The sequence below is a fragment of the Cynocephalus volans genome, chromosome 12, assembly GCF_027409185.1.
Source record: "Cynocephalus volans isolate mCynVol1 chromosome 12, mCynVol1.pri, whole genome shotgun sequence".
Lineage (NCBI taxonomy): Eukaryota > Metazoa > Chordata > Mammalia > Dermoptera > Cynocephalidae > Cynocephalus > Cynocephalus volans.
Window position 1 is genome coordinate 67,725,565 of NC_084471.1, and position 15,108 is coordinate 67,740,672.

A 15,108-nucleotide genomic window follows, 5' to 3' on the forward strand; every position below is an offset into this window, starting at 1 on the left:
CAGAGGAGACATGGGGATTCGGAATGAAACACCAACCGCTTCCTGGCTTCTGCCCTCTGAGCCTGGTTTCTAACACTGGCCCAGCATGCACTAGCCATGGGACCTCAGATGAGTTGCCTAACTACACTGTGCCTCAATTGTTCCATGTGCAAAACAAGAATACTCATAGCTACCCCCACAGTACTGCTTCAGATTAGACCAGAAGATAGGCATAAAGCAGCTACGCATAGCAGCTCCTCAAGAAACGTTGACAATTATTATTTTTATCATCCGTCCTCACAAAGTTATGAGAATCAAATGAAATAATGCTGGCTCCTGATCTGCCGCATGGTGTGGCACAGATCGAATCCCCAGTAAATAAATTTGTTTTATCATAAGTGACCAGGATGGGAAGGGCCCAGTCAGGTGCTTGGGTTCAGAGCTCAAAACCTGGAAATAGAGAAGGGAGTTGCAGATGAGAAGCACGGGGAGTGTCCACAGCCTGTCGCTGAGAGCCTGGGCAGGTGAGGGGCTTGGGAACCCAGGCCTGCCCCGGCCCAAAGGCCCAGGCCTGGTCCTGCCCTGGCAGGGTGTTCCCCATGGTGATTAGCGGGTCAGGAAGATGGGCTGTGGCCAGACATGCCATTGAGATGAACTCAACGGAGTGGTCTTTGATCTCCTCCAGCCAAGCCCAGTTCCTGAAAGGGATAAAAGTCGAGGAGAGTTTTGGAGAGCTAGACTCTGAAGGCTCCTCGGTTCTTTTGACATTTTTCGCTCCTCTGACCCTCTGACAGCAGCTCCCACCATGACCCAACGATCCACCATCACCATCAAGTCAGGGGGCACTCGCAACTTCAGTGCTTCCTCTGCCAATCTCCTCCCAGGCTACCGGCCCAGCTTCAGCTCTGTCTCTGTGTCCCAGGGTGGGAAGAGCTTTGGAGGCAGCCTTGGGGGCAGCTTTGGGACGAGGAGCCTCCACGGCCTTGGCGGTAACAAGAGAATCTCCATCAGCGGGGGCTACCGGTCTAGCCGGGCTGGCTTCGGGGGAGCTGGCTATGGGCTGGGTGCTGGGGGCATAGGCTACAGAGTTGGGGGAGCCTGCAGCGGGTATGGATTTGGAGGCGGGATGACGCCTGGAGCTGGAGGCATCCATGAGGTCACTGTCAACCAGAGTCTACTGACCCCCCTCAACCTGGAGATTGATCCCTCTCTCCAGCGGGTGCGGAAGGAGGAGAAGGAACAAATCAAGAGTCTCAACAACAAGTTCGCCTCCTTCATTGACAAGGTGAGGGGCAGGTGGGGTTCCCACCAGGAAAGCAGCTGCCACCCAGGGGAGCTCTACGTCCTGTGCTTTTCTGAGATCAACTGTGACTTCTGAGGACCTGTGCTCCTGCGGGCTAGTTAGTCTGCTTACGGAGTGGAGGAAGGGGTGGTTTCCCATCTTGTTGAGGTGGGAGCAGAAAATTTACCATGGGAGGCGAGGGGTGCACTCAGAGCATTTAGCACTTTCTTTGCGGTGAGGGGAAAGCTGTGACTTCATCTGAGTCCCCCTGCTGCACAGCCTGGAATCCTAGGGGTTCTCCAGCTCTGGGAGGGAGCCCCTCCCTAAAACTATTCTATCTTGCATCACTACCATCACACACCTGAGCTAGCTGTTTTTGCCCGGAAAGAACCAATTCAAGGATCTGGATCACTCAGGCTTCATGCCTGGGGTCTGGAAGAGTGCAAAAGAAGAGGCAACCAGCCCAGGTTCCAATTTTGGCTCTATTGCTAGGAGAGTCACCAAACTTCTCAGGCCTCAGTTGGATTAGATAGATGGACTTTAAGGTGACTTTGCAGGTCAAACAAGTTATGAAATGCCTCATTGTATGGACCCAGATCATTGAATGTGTAGACCTAATCAAAGGCACCGGTTCTTAAACTATATCACTCCACATCACCCGTCTGGCCTGGTGTTTGCACCAACAAAGGTGAGATTTCCAGGAGATTGGCTGTGACAAGAAGAACGTAGGTTCTGCTTCTCCTTGGGAATGAGGAGGTGGGACTAGGCAGGGAATTAGAGACAGGACTTTCTTCCTTCCTGCTACAGTGCAAAGAGCTAGAGGGGAGAGGATGCATTTGTTAAAGGCTCTCTGTAAGGACACTACCATCTCCAAAGTCATGGAGGCTCTGTTCCTTCATTCTCTGAGGCCGGGTGCCATTCCAGTTGCTCCCAGTGGAAGGACTTTGTTTAGGGGAAAATTATTATATTTCTAGGGATGCCTTCCAGGCTGGTGAGCAGAATGGGACAATTAAAGAAACCCAAATTAACAGCACAAGACCACACGGGACTAGAAGGAGCAGAGAGAGGATGGGGCTTGCCCAGGGCCACACAAGCAGTGAGGGACATTGCTGGGATTGTGCCCAGGTCTCCTCAATGTAGTTACAGTGTGACCCATTTCAGCAAATCTGGAGTGTGGGGCAGCTGAGTCCAGTTTAGATCTAGAGAAATCACATCTGAAAGAAAATGAACAGATCGAATTTTCTGCCGAAAACCTCCTGTCCATTTAGTGGGAATCGGAACCTCACCCAGTCACGTGATGGTGGATGCTCTTTTCTTAAGTTACCACATAGTAGCCTGGTTTGGTGTATTCAGATGGCTTCCAGCCCCTCTGGCTCTTCCTGCTTCTTCCCTCTTCTAACTAAACCACCACCTGTCTCCCAAGCCCATTACACCAACATTTGCTCAGCTCCTTACAGGCCGAAAAAGAAGAGGGGGAGACTGCTTCCTAGACTCTAAGGTTCTGCAGAGCCATCCTGCAATTTTGGGGGTCCTATATCCCAGGACCCTCTGGGAGGCTACTGCATGGGGAGAGGCTGCTGTGTGGAAGCCCTCACAATCTCTTACCTCTGGCTGGGGCAGGTGCGATTCCTGGAGCAGCAGAACAAAGTCCTGGAGACAAAATGGAACATCCTGCAAGACCATAAAACTACCAGGACCAATCTTGAGCCCATGTTTGAAGCCTACATCAACAACCTGAGGCGGCAGCTGGACAGCCTGGGTGGAGAGCGGAGTAGGCTGGAGGTGGAGCTGAAGAGCATGCAGGACGTGGTGGAGGACTTCAAGAACAAGTGAGTGGATGCCCAGCCAACTCCCAGGCCAGAGCCCTGCCCTGGGGCTCCAGGGGAGGCCAGAGGGATCAGGAGAAGCAGGCTCTGCTCTCCAGAAGTGCCCAGTCCAATGGAGCACAGAGGTGGAATCAGAAATAGACATAGAAGTAGAAAGAGAACTAGAATTCTGTGGTCAAGAATGTGGAGACTTTAGGGCAGGGCAGGAGCTATAGATGATGATAACTAACATGGGTACAAAGAGCTTGATATAGACAACAACCCCTTATACTCTGCAGGTAAAGAAAGTAAGGCTCTGAGACAGCAGATGACTTACCCAAGATTATTCAGAACAGCAACTGATGCATTAAGAACTAGATCCGTAGAATCTCACTCTCACATTTACTCAACTAAATCCCATTGCTAGCTTCACAGTGTTCATGTATTCACCCCAATCCTGGCCAAGAGACTGAGGGGGTAAAGGACAGACATATTCGCTACCTTCTTGCAGGACCACACACACACACACACACACACACACACACACACACACACACACACGGATACATATGCACACCACTAAACATAAATGGTATGCCCATATGCTCATACCTACAGATATGAGTTTCTTATTTTTATTGTTTTTTTATTTTTATCATTTAAATTTATTTTTCTTGTTCTAATTTATTTCTAATTATCTTGGGCCAATTAAAATTAGTAACTTGATAATGAATTTTGGTTACTGTTTGTATAACATAGTAAGAGTTCAAGTTTTAACATTGTGCTATCCAACATGGTAGCCACTAGCCACATGTGACTATTTAAATTTGAATTAGGTAAAATTAAATAAAATTAAAAATTTAACTCCTCAGTCAAACTAGCCACATTTCAAGTGTTCAGTCATCACTTGTGGTTGCTGGGTGCCATAATGAATGCAGATACAGAGCATTTCCATCATCGCAGAAAGTTCTATTACACAGCACAATAGAATCTAGAGTCAACGGCTTTAAAATCTTGGCTCAACCTCTCACTACCTGAATGATCTCAAGAAAACTACTTAACCTCTCTAAGCCCCAGTTTCTTTATCTGTTAAAAGGGATGTCAACAGTACCTAGCTCGTCAGAGGATTGAGAGTATTAAATAAAAATTTGCATGTAAAGTACTCGGTAGTGTGCACAGTGCCTGGCACATAGTAAGTTGTTACTAAGTGTTAGATATTTTTATTGTATTTATGATTAGGTATATGTGTGCAGTGATACAGCCCATGCAAGAGAAGCAAGTGCAGAGAGATAATTTATAATATGTACGCAAACATGGAGTAACAATGTTTCCATCCAAGAAGGCTTCCTGGTGGAGGAGACTAAAGCTTACACTTGAGAAAGAGGAAGGCACAAGGGAGGTATATGGCGGGGTATCTGGTGAAGAGTGTCCTCCTGGCTCCTGGCCAGGCAAAGTTGCTGTGATGTCTAAGCGGCCTGTGCAGGACCGTGTGATGTTTGTCCTCCAGCAGAGGGACCGTGAGCTGGAAAACACAGAAGATGAGGACAGTTGCATGGAGTCAGATGAAGAAAAGATATTCATATTTAATTTAAAAACTTGGGCCGAGCCCGTGGCGCACTCGGGAGAGTGCGGCGCTGGGAGCGCGGCGACGCTCCCGCCGCGGGTTCGGATCCTATATAAGAATGGCTGGTGCACTCACTGGCTGAGTGCCGGTCACGAAAAAGACAAAAAAAAAAAAAAAAAACTTAAGGAAACCAAATTGGTTTTCCCCTGAGAAAAGAAGAAGGCACAGTACTCAAGTTTCAATGGCAGGAAGGAGACTTTCTCAGATCCTACTGGGCAGCAGAGGCCATAGGAAAGCAGGGGAGATGCTGGTTATATACATAATGTGTGATAGCACTTGTGGTTTTAAAGGAATAGCAACTCGCCATTTCATAGAAGGAAAGAGCCTCTGAGAGATTAAGGGACCCGCCCAAGGTCACTTCAGCAGGTGGGTGGAGGAGCCAAGGTTCAAACCACAGCTGTCCAGCACCTCTAAGAGGGGCAATTCACTGCTGTTCAGGAGGCTTGGATGGGGAATGGGTCACCTGGAGCAGAAGCTAAACTTCCTTCCCAGACACCAGCGAGCAGGGGCCCTTCCACGTGCCCCTGGGGAGCAGGAGGGGTGTTGCTGAGGGACAAATTGAGGAAGGAGAAGACTGGAGGAGGAGGGGCTCCTATTAGCCTGAAGACTCTGCTTCTTAGACCACGCTTCAGAGTGGCTGAGAACAGTGAAGGGACAGGAGGGCGTCATGGGTCATCCCAGAGCTGGCCAGAGCCCAGGAGCTCTTACCTTACTCTTTTCTTCCTCTCACTGCCTCTGTTTGTTCAAAGAAAGACCATTCAAAAAAAAAAAAAAGAAAGAAAGAAAGAAAAAAAAAGAAGGCTGAATATCGCTTCATGGGACCCAAGTACTGTAAGGAGCTGAGCGTGAGACAAGAAACCTCCCAAAGAATGAGGGCTGGTTCTGTTTGTTGTTCTAGGTTTTGGTTTTGTTTTGACAGGGGTGGTTGTTGGTCTGATTTGGGATTTGGGGGGTACATGTGTAACAGGAGAGCCACACTATAGCAGAACATTTTCCAAGTCTGCCCTGGAGACCCGCCATTGCCTGCCCACCTATGACCCCCGTTGTGCTGACCTCACTCCCAGAATCCCCACTCCTAATGCCCACCTACTTCTTGCTTCCTCCCACAGGTATGAAGAAGAAATCAATAAACGCACAGCAGCAGAGAATGAGTTTGTGGTGCTCAAGAAGGTGAGTGAGCAGAGATGCTCCCACCTGGTTCCCAAGCTCCTCGGGGCAGTGACAGCTGCCACCTAAGCCAGAGGCCTTACATACAAGGCCTTACCTTGTAAGGTGCACAACAAATCTTAGAAGCAGGTTTTACTTTAAAAGTGAGAAAACTGAGGCTCAGGGAGGTTAAGTAAGTTGCCAGGGTTACTTAGATAATCAGAAGTGAGTCAGGATCCAGGATAAAATCATGACACTACCCACCTCCCCACACAGAGTCTGGTGTGGAGAGAGGGGGATGCTGAGTCTTCAGGACATCCAGTCAGGCTGGGAAGGATGGGGGTAGTGTGGGGATCAGCTCCACAGAGTTCTGGGCCTTCCTGCTTGGTGGGACAGGCAGACAGCGGGTGAGAACCAGCCCCAGGGGCTAAGGTGGAGGAAGAAGAACAGAGCTGGAGCAGCGATGTACGAAAGAGGGGACCAGGCAGAGGTGTGAGGAAGAGGGGAGGCATGGCGGGCTTCCCAGAGAGGCTAGGAGTGCCCAGAAGCAGCGGAAGCCCAAGGGCCCAGGATGGGGTTGTCTTCACTAGGTGGGGTGACAAAGGAAACCTTTGCATATGGCACCAGCTCTTGAGCAGGTGGACCAGGTGATGAGAGTTCTCGTCCTCACACAGTTTGGATGTTCCCCCTCCCCACTTCGAGTTCCAATCTGTAGCCTGAAAAAGAGAAATGCTCTGAACCTCAGGAGCTGAAGTTCTCCCACCTAACTCATGAAAAGAGGAGACTGGTTAGCCCAGGAGGGGTGGGACCCAGAGTGATAGCATGTTCTGTGCCCAGGACGTGGATGCCGCCTACATGAACAAGGTGGAGCTGGAGGCCAAGGTGGACGCCCTGATGGATGAGATCAACTTCCTGAGAGCTTTCTACGAAGCGGTGAGAGTGCCCAGTGCTCCCGCCAGGAGGGCTGTGGCCCGGGGCCGTCGGCCAGGCACAGAGGCTGCTGGCTCCTGCCCTGGTCTTCTCTCTGCTCCTCACCCTATCCATGAGTTATAATTCATGGGCAGATGCTGCTTCCCCTACTAAGGTAGAAAATGAGATTCCCCAGGGTGACTGGTGGGTCAGGAGAGGTATAAAATTCATCTTGACCACTTGGACCAAGCATGTTCTGTTGGTCAGACAAAAGAACGGGCTGTCTACATTGAAATATTGTTTTCCATAGAATGGTTTGAGCAACCTGGCTGGCTCAGCGCAGCCCAAATCTACCTGCTGCTCTTTCTAGAGCTACTGCAGACTGATGCAATTACACAAATCAAGCAGCAATTAGTGAGCCCTCAGGTGCTTCTTAAAGCACACACATAATTGCTTGGTTCTTCTGAGCATACCTCTGTGCTCCAGGACACTCTTCTCAGCTGCAGGAACAGTGCTGAGCAAACACAGTGGAGCCCCTCGGTTCTTGAAGCTTACATTACGGTGGGGGAGACAAGCAGTACAACACAGAGATGATTAAATAGCTACACCATGCTGGGTTTGGGAGGGGCAATGAAGAGAAATGACAATAGCAAGCAATGGCAGCAGGGGTGGGTGGCATTTGACCGAAACTTAAGGAATTGAGGACATGAGCAGGAAGTCATTGGTGGGGGGATAGTGTTCCAGCCAGGGGAATGGGAAGTACAGATGTCCCCAGGTGTGATCCAGGAATGCCGGGAGCAGGGGGAGTGTCAGGGATGGGCCCAGCTGTGTCAAGGAGGGGGTGTAGGGTAGATCATGTACCTGCACGACACCTGGTCTGTAAGGACAGGTGATATGCCCAAGGGTTATATATGTTTAGTGCCCAACAGAAGCTTATCATGTTGTTCCAGGACAGGGAGCATTGGCTGTGAGTCTTTGGGTGGGTTCAGGGACCATCTCACAGCCCACATGATATAAAAGCGCTTCCCTTTCTCTGCTTTTCTCTCCAATGCTGACAGCCAGTGTGGTATTGGCTCCTAATTCTTAACTAGCCCTCAGCTCAGCAGGCCCCTGGGCTGAGACCTTCAAACTAGGTCAGCAACCAGGACAAACTTATTAGGGAAAAACAGGCTGCAGCACAACAAACTGATAACCTGTTGAAACAGGGAATGTGTGAACCAGCTGGTACTAAACAGAGCAATGGGGATATTTTTACTTAGATTTATGCTTTGGACCAGTGATCCTCAAACTTCAAAGAGCATCAGAATCTTGTATAGAGGTCTTATTAAAACACCAATTCTGATTCAGTAAGTCTGGGGTGGGGCCCAAAATGTTGCATCTCAGTCAGGTTCCCAGGTGGTGATGCTGCTGGACTGAGGCCACACTTTGAGAGCTGCTGCCTTCAATGACGCGGGAAGGGATCCTTCACCAGTCAACTGTGGGCTTACTGTTTCACACTCATCTTATGTGGACATTATTTAATCCTCACAGAAACCATACAAGGCCGGTCTTATGATCAGCCTCTCTGAGACACAGAGATGCTGTTGAACATGGTTGGCAGGTCCAAGACTTGAATTTTTCAGTCTGGTGGCCTTTCTGCTGTTTCGAGCTGATTTCCATTTCCCACCCCTGAGGACCAGGGAGGAGCTGAGCAGGCAAACAGGACTGGGAAGGAGCAGAGCTTTCTGGCTCCTTATGACTCAGTTTTCTTTCACTAGATGATTTCTTTATTTGGGGCGAAGGGCTGTGTTTTCTCAGAAAATGAGACAGCACAGTACTGACAGGTCACAGCAAGGTGTGCTCCTGTGACAACAGGAGTGGCTTCTGGAGAATTCTGGCTAGAGTTACCTGTGCTGCTGCTCCCCAGGCAGATGAGCTGACAATAAAGAACAGCTGTGAACCCAGGGACCTCCCAAATGTCCTTCCCAGCCCTTTCAGGCCTAAGCAGGGTGCTCTCCCCAACAGTGCAAGACCCTCGGTGCCAGGGTCTGTTCCTGGGGCAGGTCACAATCTCCACACACACACACACACACACACACACACATGCACACACACACACATGCACACACTGCTTCAGCTCTCCCATTTGGGGCCAATTTCAGGAGCTGGCTCAGCTTCAGGCCCAGATCTCTGAGACCTCTGTGGTCCTGTCGATGGACAACAATCGCTCCCTGGACCTGGACAGCATCATCGCTGAGGTCAAGGCCCAGTATGAGGACATCGCCAATCGCAGCCGGGCCGAGGCTGAGTCGTGGTACCAGACAAAGGTGAGACATCAAGGTCAAGTCAATTAAACGAGCACAGAGAACTGAGGTTTCGAAGGCAAACAAGATAAGCCTTGTCCTCTCGGACATCCCAGTCCAATGGGGCTCAAGGGATCTGAGTTCAGGTTGGGGCTCATCCTCTCTTGTGAGCACTACCTCAGGGCAGCACTGTGAGGATCTGGGGGAATAGCCAGACAAAGGTAGGAGGCGGCCAGTCCACCTGCCAAGAGGAAGATGAACACACCCCCAATGCCTGGTAGCAGAGAGACAAGGGACAGCTGGACAGTTCCAGCCATCAGTGCCAACAGGAGGAAGAGAGAGGGAGGGTGGGGAAAAGAGGAAGGCTTATCACCTGCTGGGAGAGGCTAGAGGATCCAGAGAGGAGAGGTGAAACTGGCTGGGGCTGAGGACTTGGGGGCAAAGGCTTGATATGGGTCACAGAATGAGAATTACCAGGTTAGGGAAACACTTTGAGCAGGGTCACTGGGGTGGTGAGCTGTGGTGCCAAGGAACAAAAACATGAAGGAGCTTCAAATCAGAAGTGATGGGCAGCCTGCATGGCGTTGAGGAAGAGGGGAGAAAGACCAGGAACAGGAAGAAGGGAAAGCACAGCTGCCACTGTCCAGCTGTGGGTGAAGCCTGTGGACACAGAGAGTGAGGGCAGAGCCAAGAGACAGCGCCATGGACTTGGTGCGAGGGTGGTGCAGAGCAGGAGTCTCCCAGCAGCACATAGAAAGCCTGTGGGGCCCTGGAGAGCCACAGCCTTCTCCTGTTCCTGCCTGCTGCACGCACCCCTCACCCGAGTCTGCTTCTCCTTCCTCCCAGTACGAGGAGCTGCAGAGGTCTGCTGGCCAGCACGGGGACGACCTCCGCACCACCAAGATGGAGATCTCTGAGCTGAACCGGATGATGCAGAGGCTGCGCTCTGAGATCGATAACCTGAAGAAGCAGGTAGGGCTGAGCTCCCAGAGGTCATGCCATCCATGCCCTGCCTCCGGGCACACCTGAGCCTGGGCCTAAATCAGCCCGTGCAGAGGGAAGCCTCCCAAGAATGTGAATGTGCATTCACCCAGGAAAGGTACTTTCCTCTGGAGGTGTAAGTGGCAAAACTGTGGTTGCTGTACTAACCCACTATCCAGAGAAGTCCAGCACTGAAAAGGGCCTCAGAAAATCATTTTCTCCATCCTGGCTAAGTCTCAAATTATCCAACGGGACAGAGATCAGTCTTATTTTGGAAGATGATGAAGCTCCAACCTCCTTTGCATTAAATGCATTTCAGAGAATTCATCCATATTTTTAACCTAAAGCCCACATCTTACTGCATTCTCTGGGAGAAATTTCACAAACTCCTGTCTCTTCCCTGCAGTGTGCTGCACTCCAGGCTGCCATTGCCGATGCTGAGCAGCGTGGGGAGCTGGCCCTGAAGGATGCCAAGAATAAGCTGGAAGGGCTGGAGGACGCCCTGCAGAAGGCCAAGCAGGACATGGCGCGGCAGCTGCGCGAGTACCAGGAGCTCATGAATGTCAAGCTGGCCCTGGACATCGAGATCGCCACCTACCGCAAGCTGCTGGAGGGCGAGGAGTGCAGGTGGGCTACCTTCTCCTCCCACCATGGCCCAAACAGATGCCACCAGAGCATGATAGCAATGCCACAGGGGCCACATGAGCCCCACAATGTCAGTTCCCCAGATAGAAACTCCCAGGTCAGAAACAGGGTTAAAATGCAACTGCTCTCTGCCGTTACAGCCCCTCCCACCACTCCTGCTGGACCCAGGGCAGGAGCCAGGGTCAGCAGTCAGGGAGAGGTGGTCTGTGACTACCTAGAAGGCCCTAAGCAGGGCCATTTCTGCCTGGGTCATAAAACAATGTGGACACACTTAGGACGGACGCACCTCAGGGCCTCCGTGTTTCCCCAGAGATGCCCTACAATCGGAGCGTCTCACCCTACCTAGCTGGCACAGGCCCCTCTCCCCATTTCTCTCTCTATTTTTTACTCTCTCTGTCTCCTAGATTCCCCAAAGCTAATGAGATAAATGGAAGTCTTGCCAAGCACGGGGCCTGGCACGCAGTACTTGCTCTGTGCCGATAGCTTTAAATACAAAGAACCCAGGGCTCTTTAACTTCTCAGCAAGTAAAGTGTCTCTTTCTTTGCCCGCCCACCACAGGCTCACTGGAGAAGGTGTTGGACCTGTGAATATCTGTGAGTAAATGTCTTGGGAGGATAGAAAATGGGAGGCAGAAAGGAAGCTATTGGCACCACTCATGAGCACTTGGTGACTAGAAAGCAGACACACTGGGGCATGGCTGTCATTAAGACCCTCTTAGGGGCTCTATGGAGACCCCTCTCTCCTTTACCTTTCTTCCCAGTGGGATCAAAGGAGCTAAGAAGGGGGAAATTCCATGTCACTAAGGAAGGAGTTAGAGTGGAGCTCAGGGACTTCCTCCTCACTCTAGGATAATCTCTCCAGAGACTGCAGGTGACCCCCCGTAGGGATCACACCACCTTGGGAGTACGGCTCCAGCCTGGCCCCAGAAGATCCCAGTTCCGGACAGGACTACTCTAACAGCAGGGGGTCCCCAGACTGAGCACGTGTTTCCTCAGCTAGTTCTGGTGGGATATCAAACTAGCACAGCTAACAAGAGGCTATGAAACAGATTAAATGTAAAGACTCATAGTTAGAACTTAAAAAACGTAATTGAAGAAGGAGAACAGTGACTGACCTGGCTTGGCCTCCACTCACAGGCGGGAGGCAGGGAGGAACGCGCTGGGGAAAGCGCAGCATGGAGGAGGCGTTAGTGGGAGCACTGAGTCCTGGTTGGGGGAAGTAAAATCCCCTTGGGCCCCAGTGGGTCAGACCACATCAGGGAGGCTGACCAGCAGGATGGGGAGAGGACTGGACCGACTAATGAAAGGAGAGATGGGCGCTGAGGGGGCGGTGGAAGAGACCTCTGCAGATGCTTGGCAGGCTTGCAGAGGCGTGTCACAGGGTCGTGAGCTCTGGTGCTGAAGGCATTGGAGCAGAGCTAAACGACTGCCTCTTGGTGATGCAGTCGCAGGGACTCCAACACTGAGGGAGCTCCATCTAGTGGCCTTCAGGCCTCTGCTGACGTGCGAGTCTGTGGCTCCTCCAGAACATGAGGCTTCATATTCCATCCAGTACGAGAGCTCTTAGCAGAGAGGGCAAGTGAACACAGCCCGGGACCTGAAGCCTTGGTTTCTGGCAGGCGTGATCTTGGCATGCCACTTGACCTCTTTGCACCCCCATCTTTTCCTCTATGAAATGGGGCAATTGCAGCAGTGGCGTCCTCTCAGTCCTGTTGAGGTCAATGTGGTCACAACTGTGAAAGTGCTTTGAAAATCACAATGCCTGCACGATGCTTGCACTTACATGGCGTGTGTTGGGAATGGTGGTCCCACCCTCCCTCACTCTGGCCCAGGAGACCCTGCTCCCTGCAACTCTCAGGGGAGAGAGGGTTGTGTGGAACAAGGTGCCATGGGCAGGGAGCAGGCATGGGCATGAGACCTGAGGAGGCGGCGTCTTGGGAAACTGGGGGAGCCACCAACATGCCCTGTGCCTTCTCTCCACAGCCGTGGTCTCTTCCACTGGGGGCACAGGCTACAGTGGGGGCAGTGGCCTCGGTGCAGGTGGGGGCGGCTACAGCAGCGGCCTCTGCTACAGCGGCGGGAACAGCGGCTTCAGCTCCACCAGCGGTCTCAGTGGGGGCGGCAGCAGCTCCAGCATGCGCATCATCTCCAAGACATCATCCACCAAGAAGAGCTACAGGAGCTAAAGTGCCTGCCTGCCTTCCCCAGCTGCCTCTCCCCTAAGGCTGCCAAGCTCCCCAGCCCCAAGGCCTGATGCTTTGCTGACAGTCCATGCACAAAATCAGGAGGCACAAGGAGCAGTGAGGGGCCCATGAGTTTTAAGGTCACCTTGTCCATCTCTCTGCCTCCAGACAAGTCCCCACAGAGGTACCCCACCTGCTCCTGATCTCAGAGCCCTGCAGGGTCCACAGGCATCCATTCCAACCAACACTAACTCAACTGCTCTGTGCCGAGACCGGGGCTAGGACTTTGCCCTGAAGTAGCTTCCAGAGTAGGGGCTGCAGCAGGGTCTTCCTCCTCCTGTCTGACCCACACCCGCCACAACCACAAGACGATTCCTCTTGCTCAGTCCTTCATGGGGACCTTAGAATCGACCATGGCACCCCAAAGAAGTTGATTGCTTTCTTGGCCAGAATTCCCACTGTGTTTGTCACTGCAGACAGAATGCTTTTCCTACTGGGCCCTCAGAGCAAACCCTGCCACATGCACTGCCTCCTAACCTCCTCCTTCCTTGTCCCCTGCCCAGGCTCCCATCCATGTCCCCTGACAGCTTCCACCAGCATAGTTGAATGAGAAATTAACAGTCTTCAAAATACTATCAACCCTTGATGACTCATGCTAGTCATCATTTTATCAAGAACCCAAAAGTTCTCCATGACCATCAGCTGCATTAAATGGTAGTCATAGCCAAATTCTTTCCAAACCTGCCTCATTTAATCCACTGTTAGAATTGTTGTCCCTAACCAGAAATTGTTGTCTCGATGCTGAGAGTCTAGGGAAGGTGGCCCAGCTCAAACGCTTGCAAGAGCTACCCCAAAAGAAAGAATCCACTAGCCTGTGTCAAGAATTGCCCTGGGAGAGGCCTCCTGAAAAATCATCCTCCAGGTTCAGGACTCCTGCTCTTTCCCTTGTGCTGGCCACATCTCTCTTCTGGAAAGTTGTCTTTCCTTCTCACCTGGCCCTTTCTGCCTTCACCCTCACTTCTTTTTCTGCTAATCCTTCTCCACTCTGGTGCCTCCCTCTCAACCCCCTTCTTTCCTCTGCTACCCTTTCTTTCTCTCTTCTCCCTCTCCCACTCTTCCCATCTGGCCATGTATGTCCCGCTCTTTCTCTTCTGACTTTCTTTTCCTATCTCTCTGTCTCTGAAATGTCTCTGTTCCTTGTGAATTTGCCCGCCCCCAGCCCTGGCTAGACCTGAAGCTCTTTAAGCCAGAACACCAAACTCTCAACCCCACAGGGAGAGCCCAAGAGGGCAGAGTCGGAGGAAAGAGGTGGCTCTTCCTCTGGTGCTCTCTGCACGCTGCGGGGACACATTGCTCAGCCCCGGCAAAAAGCAGAGGAGTACGATAGGCACGGGGCTCTTTTGGAGGCTGGCCTTCGTGGGGTGCTTCCCTATTTAGTTTGAAAAGTTGTAAGTCCTCAAAACACCTGCCGTGGGTTCAAGACCAAAATGCATCCCACAGGCAAGCAGAGATCATCTGCCAGGCTGCTGACATGAAGACAGAGTTCCCTGCTTCAGAAACACAGCCAGACCCTTCTGAACCGCCTGCTCCTTATGCTTACCTGTGTCCTGAAATTGCTTCAATAAAATGTCACTGAGCTCTCAAGGTCTTGACTGAGTCTATGTCCTATCTCACTCTCAGAGGGCGACCTCGGGAATGGTGGGCTCTGGGAACACGTGTCTTCCACCCAAAACAAATCCAATGAGTTGTCCTCCCCTCTGCTCCCATCACTTGTCCTTGGCCCCTGGGAGCCCAACATGGTCATGAGACCTGTGTCCTCTCACCTGGGTATGATGGGGTGCTCTGATGTGTCCACAGTACTCCGGCGGATGCTGCCCTCATGGTTCTGCCCACCACGGCACCATCCCTGCTAGCAGGAATCTGCTCTCTGGTCAGGCCTCTCAGCAGCAGCATCACCATTAACACCATTTCCTGGACCCACCTTGGAGATGCTCACTCCAGGGCAGAAGAGAATCCCCTTCCCCTGACAACATGCAACAAGACCCCCCACACACACTCTGGCCTCTGCATCCCACCATCACAGTGTCTCACCACACTGCCACCTCCCCACTACTGTAAGACCTAAGACAAGACTATGAAGAAGGGGACAATGGGAAATGTCACAGTTAGACTGAGATTTCCAAGGCACACAAATCTTTTGAGTGCCAGTCTCCCAATCTACAGGTGGGAAGGCTGAGGAACAGAGACCACACAAAGCACACACTGTCAGCAG

General features: G+C 51.7%; 1 protein-coding gene across 1 annotated transcript; it reads left to right on the forward strand.

Moving 5' to 3' along the window:
• Positions 1-784: 784 nt before the first annotated feature.
• On the forward strand, positions 785-12,839 carry LOC134360403 (keratin, type II cytoskeletal 5-like). Its single transcript, XM_063074733.1, has 9 exons — positions 785-1,264; positions 2,882-3,090; positions 5,800-5,860; positions 6,674-6,769; positions 8,887-9,051; positions 9,874-9,999; positions 10,415-10,635; positions 11,213-11,247; positions 12,637-12,839. Exons 1-9 carry the CDS (start codon positions 785-787, stop codon positions 12,837-12,839), a joined length of 1,596 nt encoding a protein of 531 aa, XP_062930803.1.
• Positions 12,840-15,108: the final 2,269 nt, after the last annotated feature.

Bases quoted from the DNA above. Each gene is read 5' to 3' on its own strand.
- LOC134360403 (XM_063074733.1), top strand. From the start codon at position 785: ATGACCCAACGATCCACCATCACCATCAAGTCAGGGGGCACTCGCAAC. The intron at 9,052-9,873 runs GTGAGACATCAA...CCTTCCTCCCAG, and splicing joins AGTCGTGGTACCAGACAAAG to TACGAGGAGCTGCAGAGGTC. The intron at 10,636-11,212 runs GTGGGCTACCTT...CGCCCACCACAG, and splicing joins CTGGAGGGCGAGGAGTGCAG to GCTCACTGGAGAAGGTGTTG.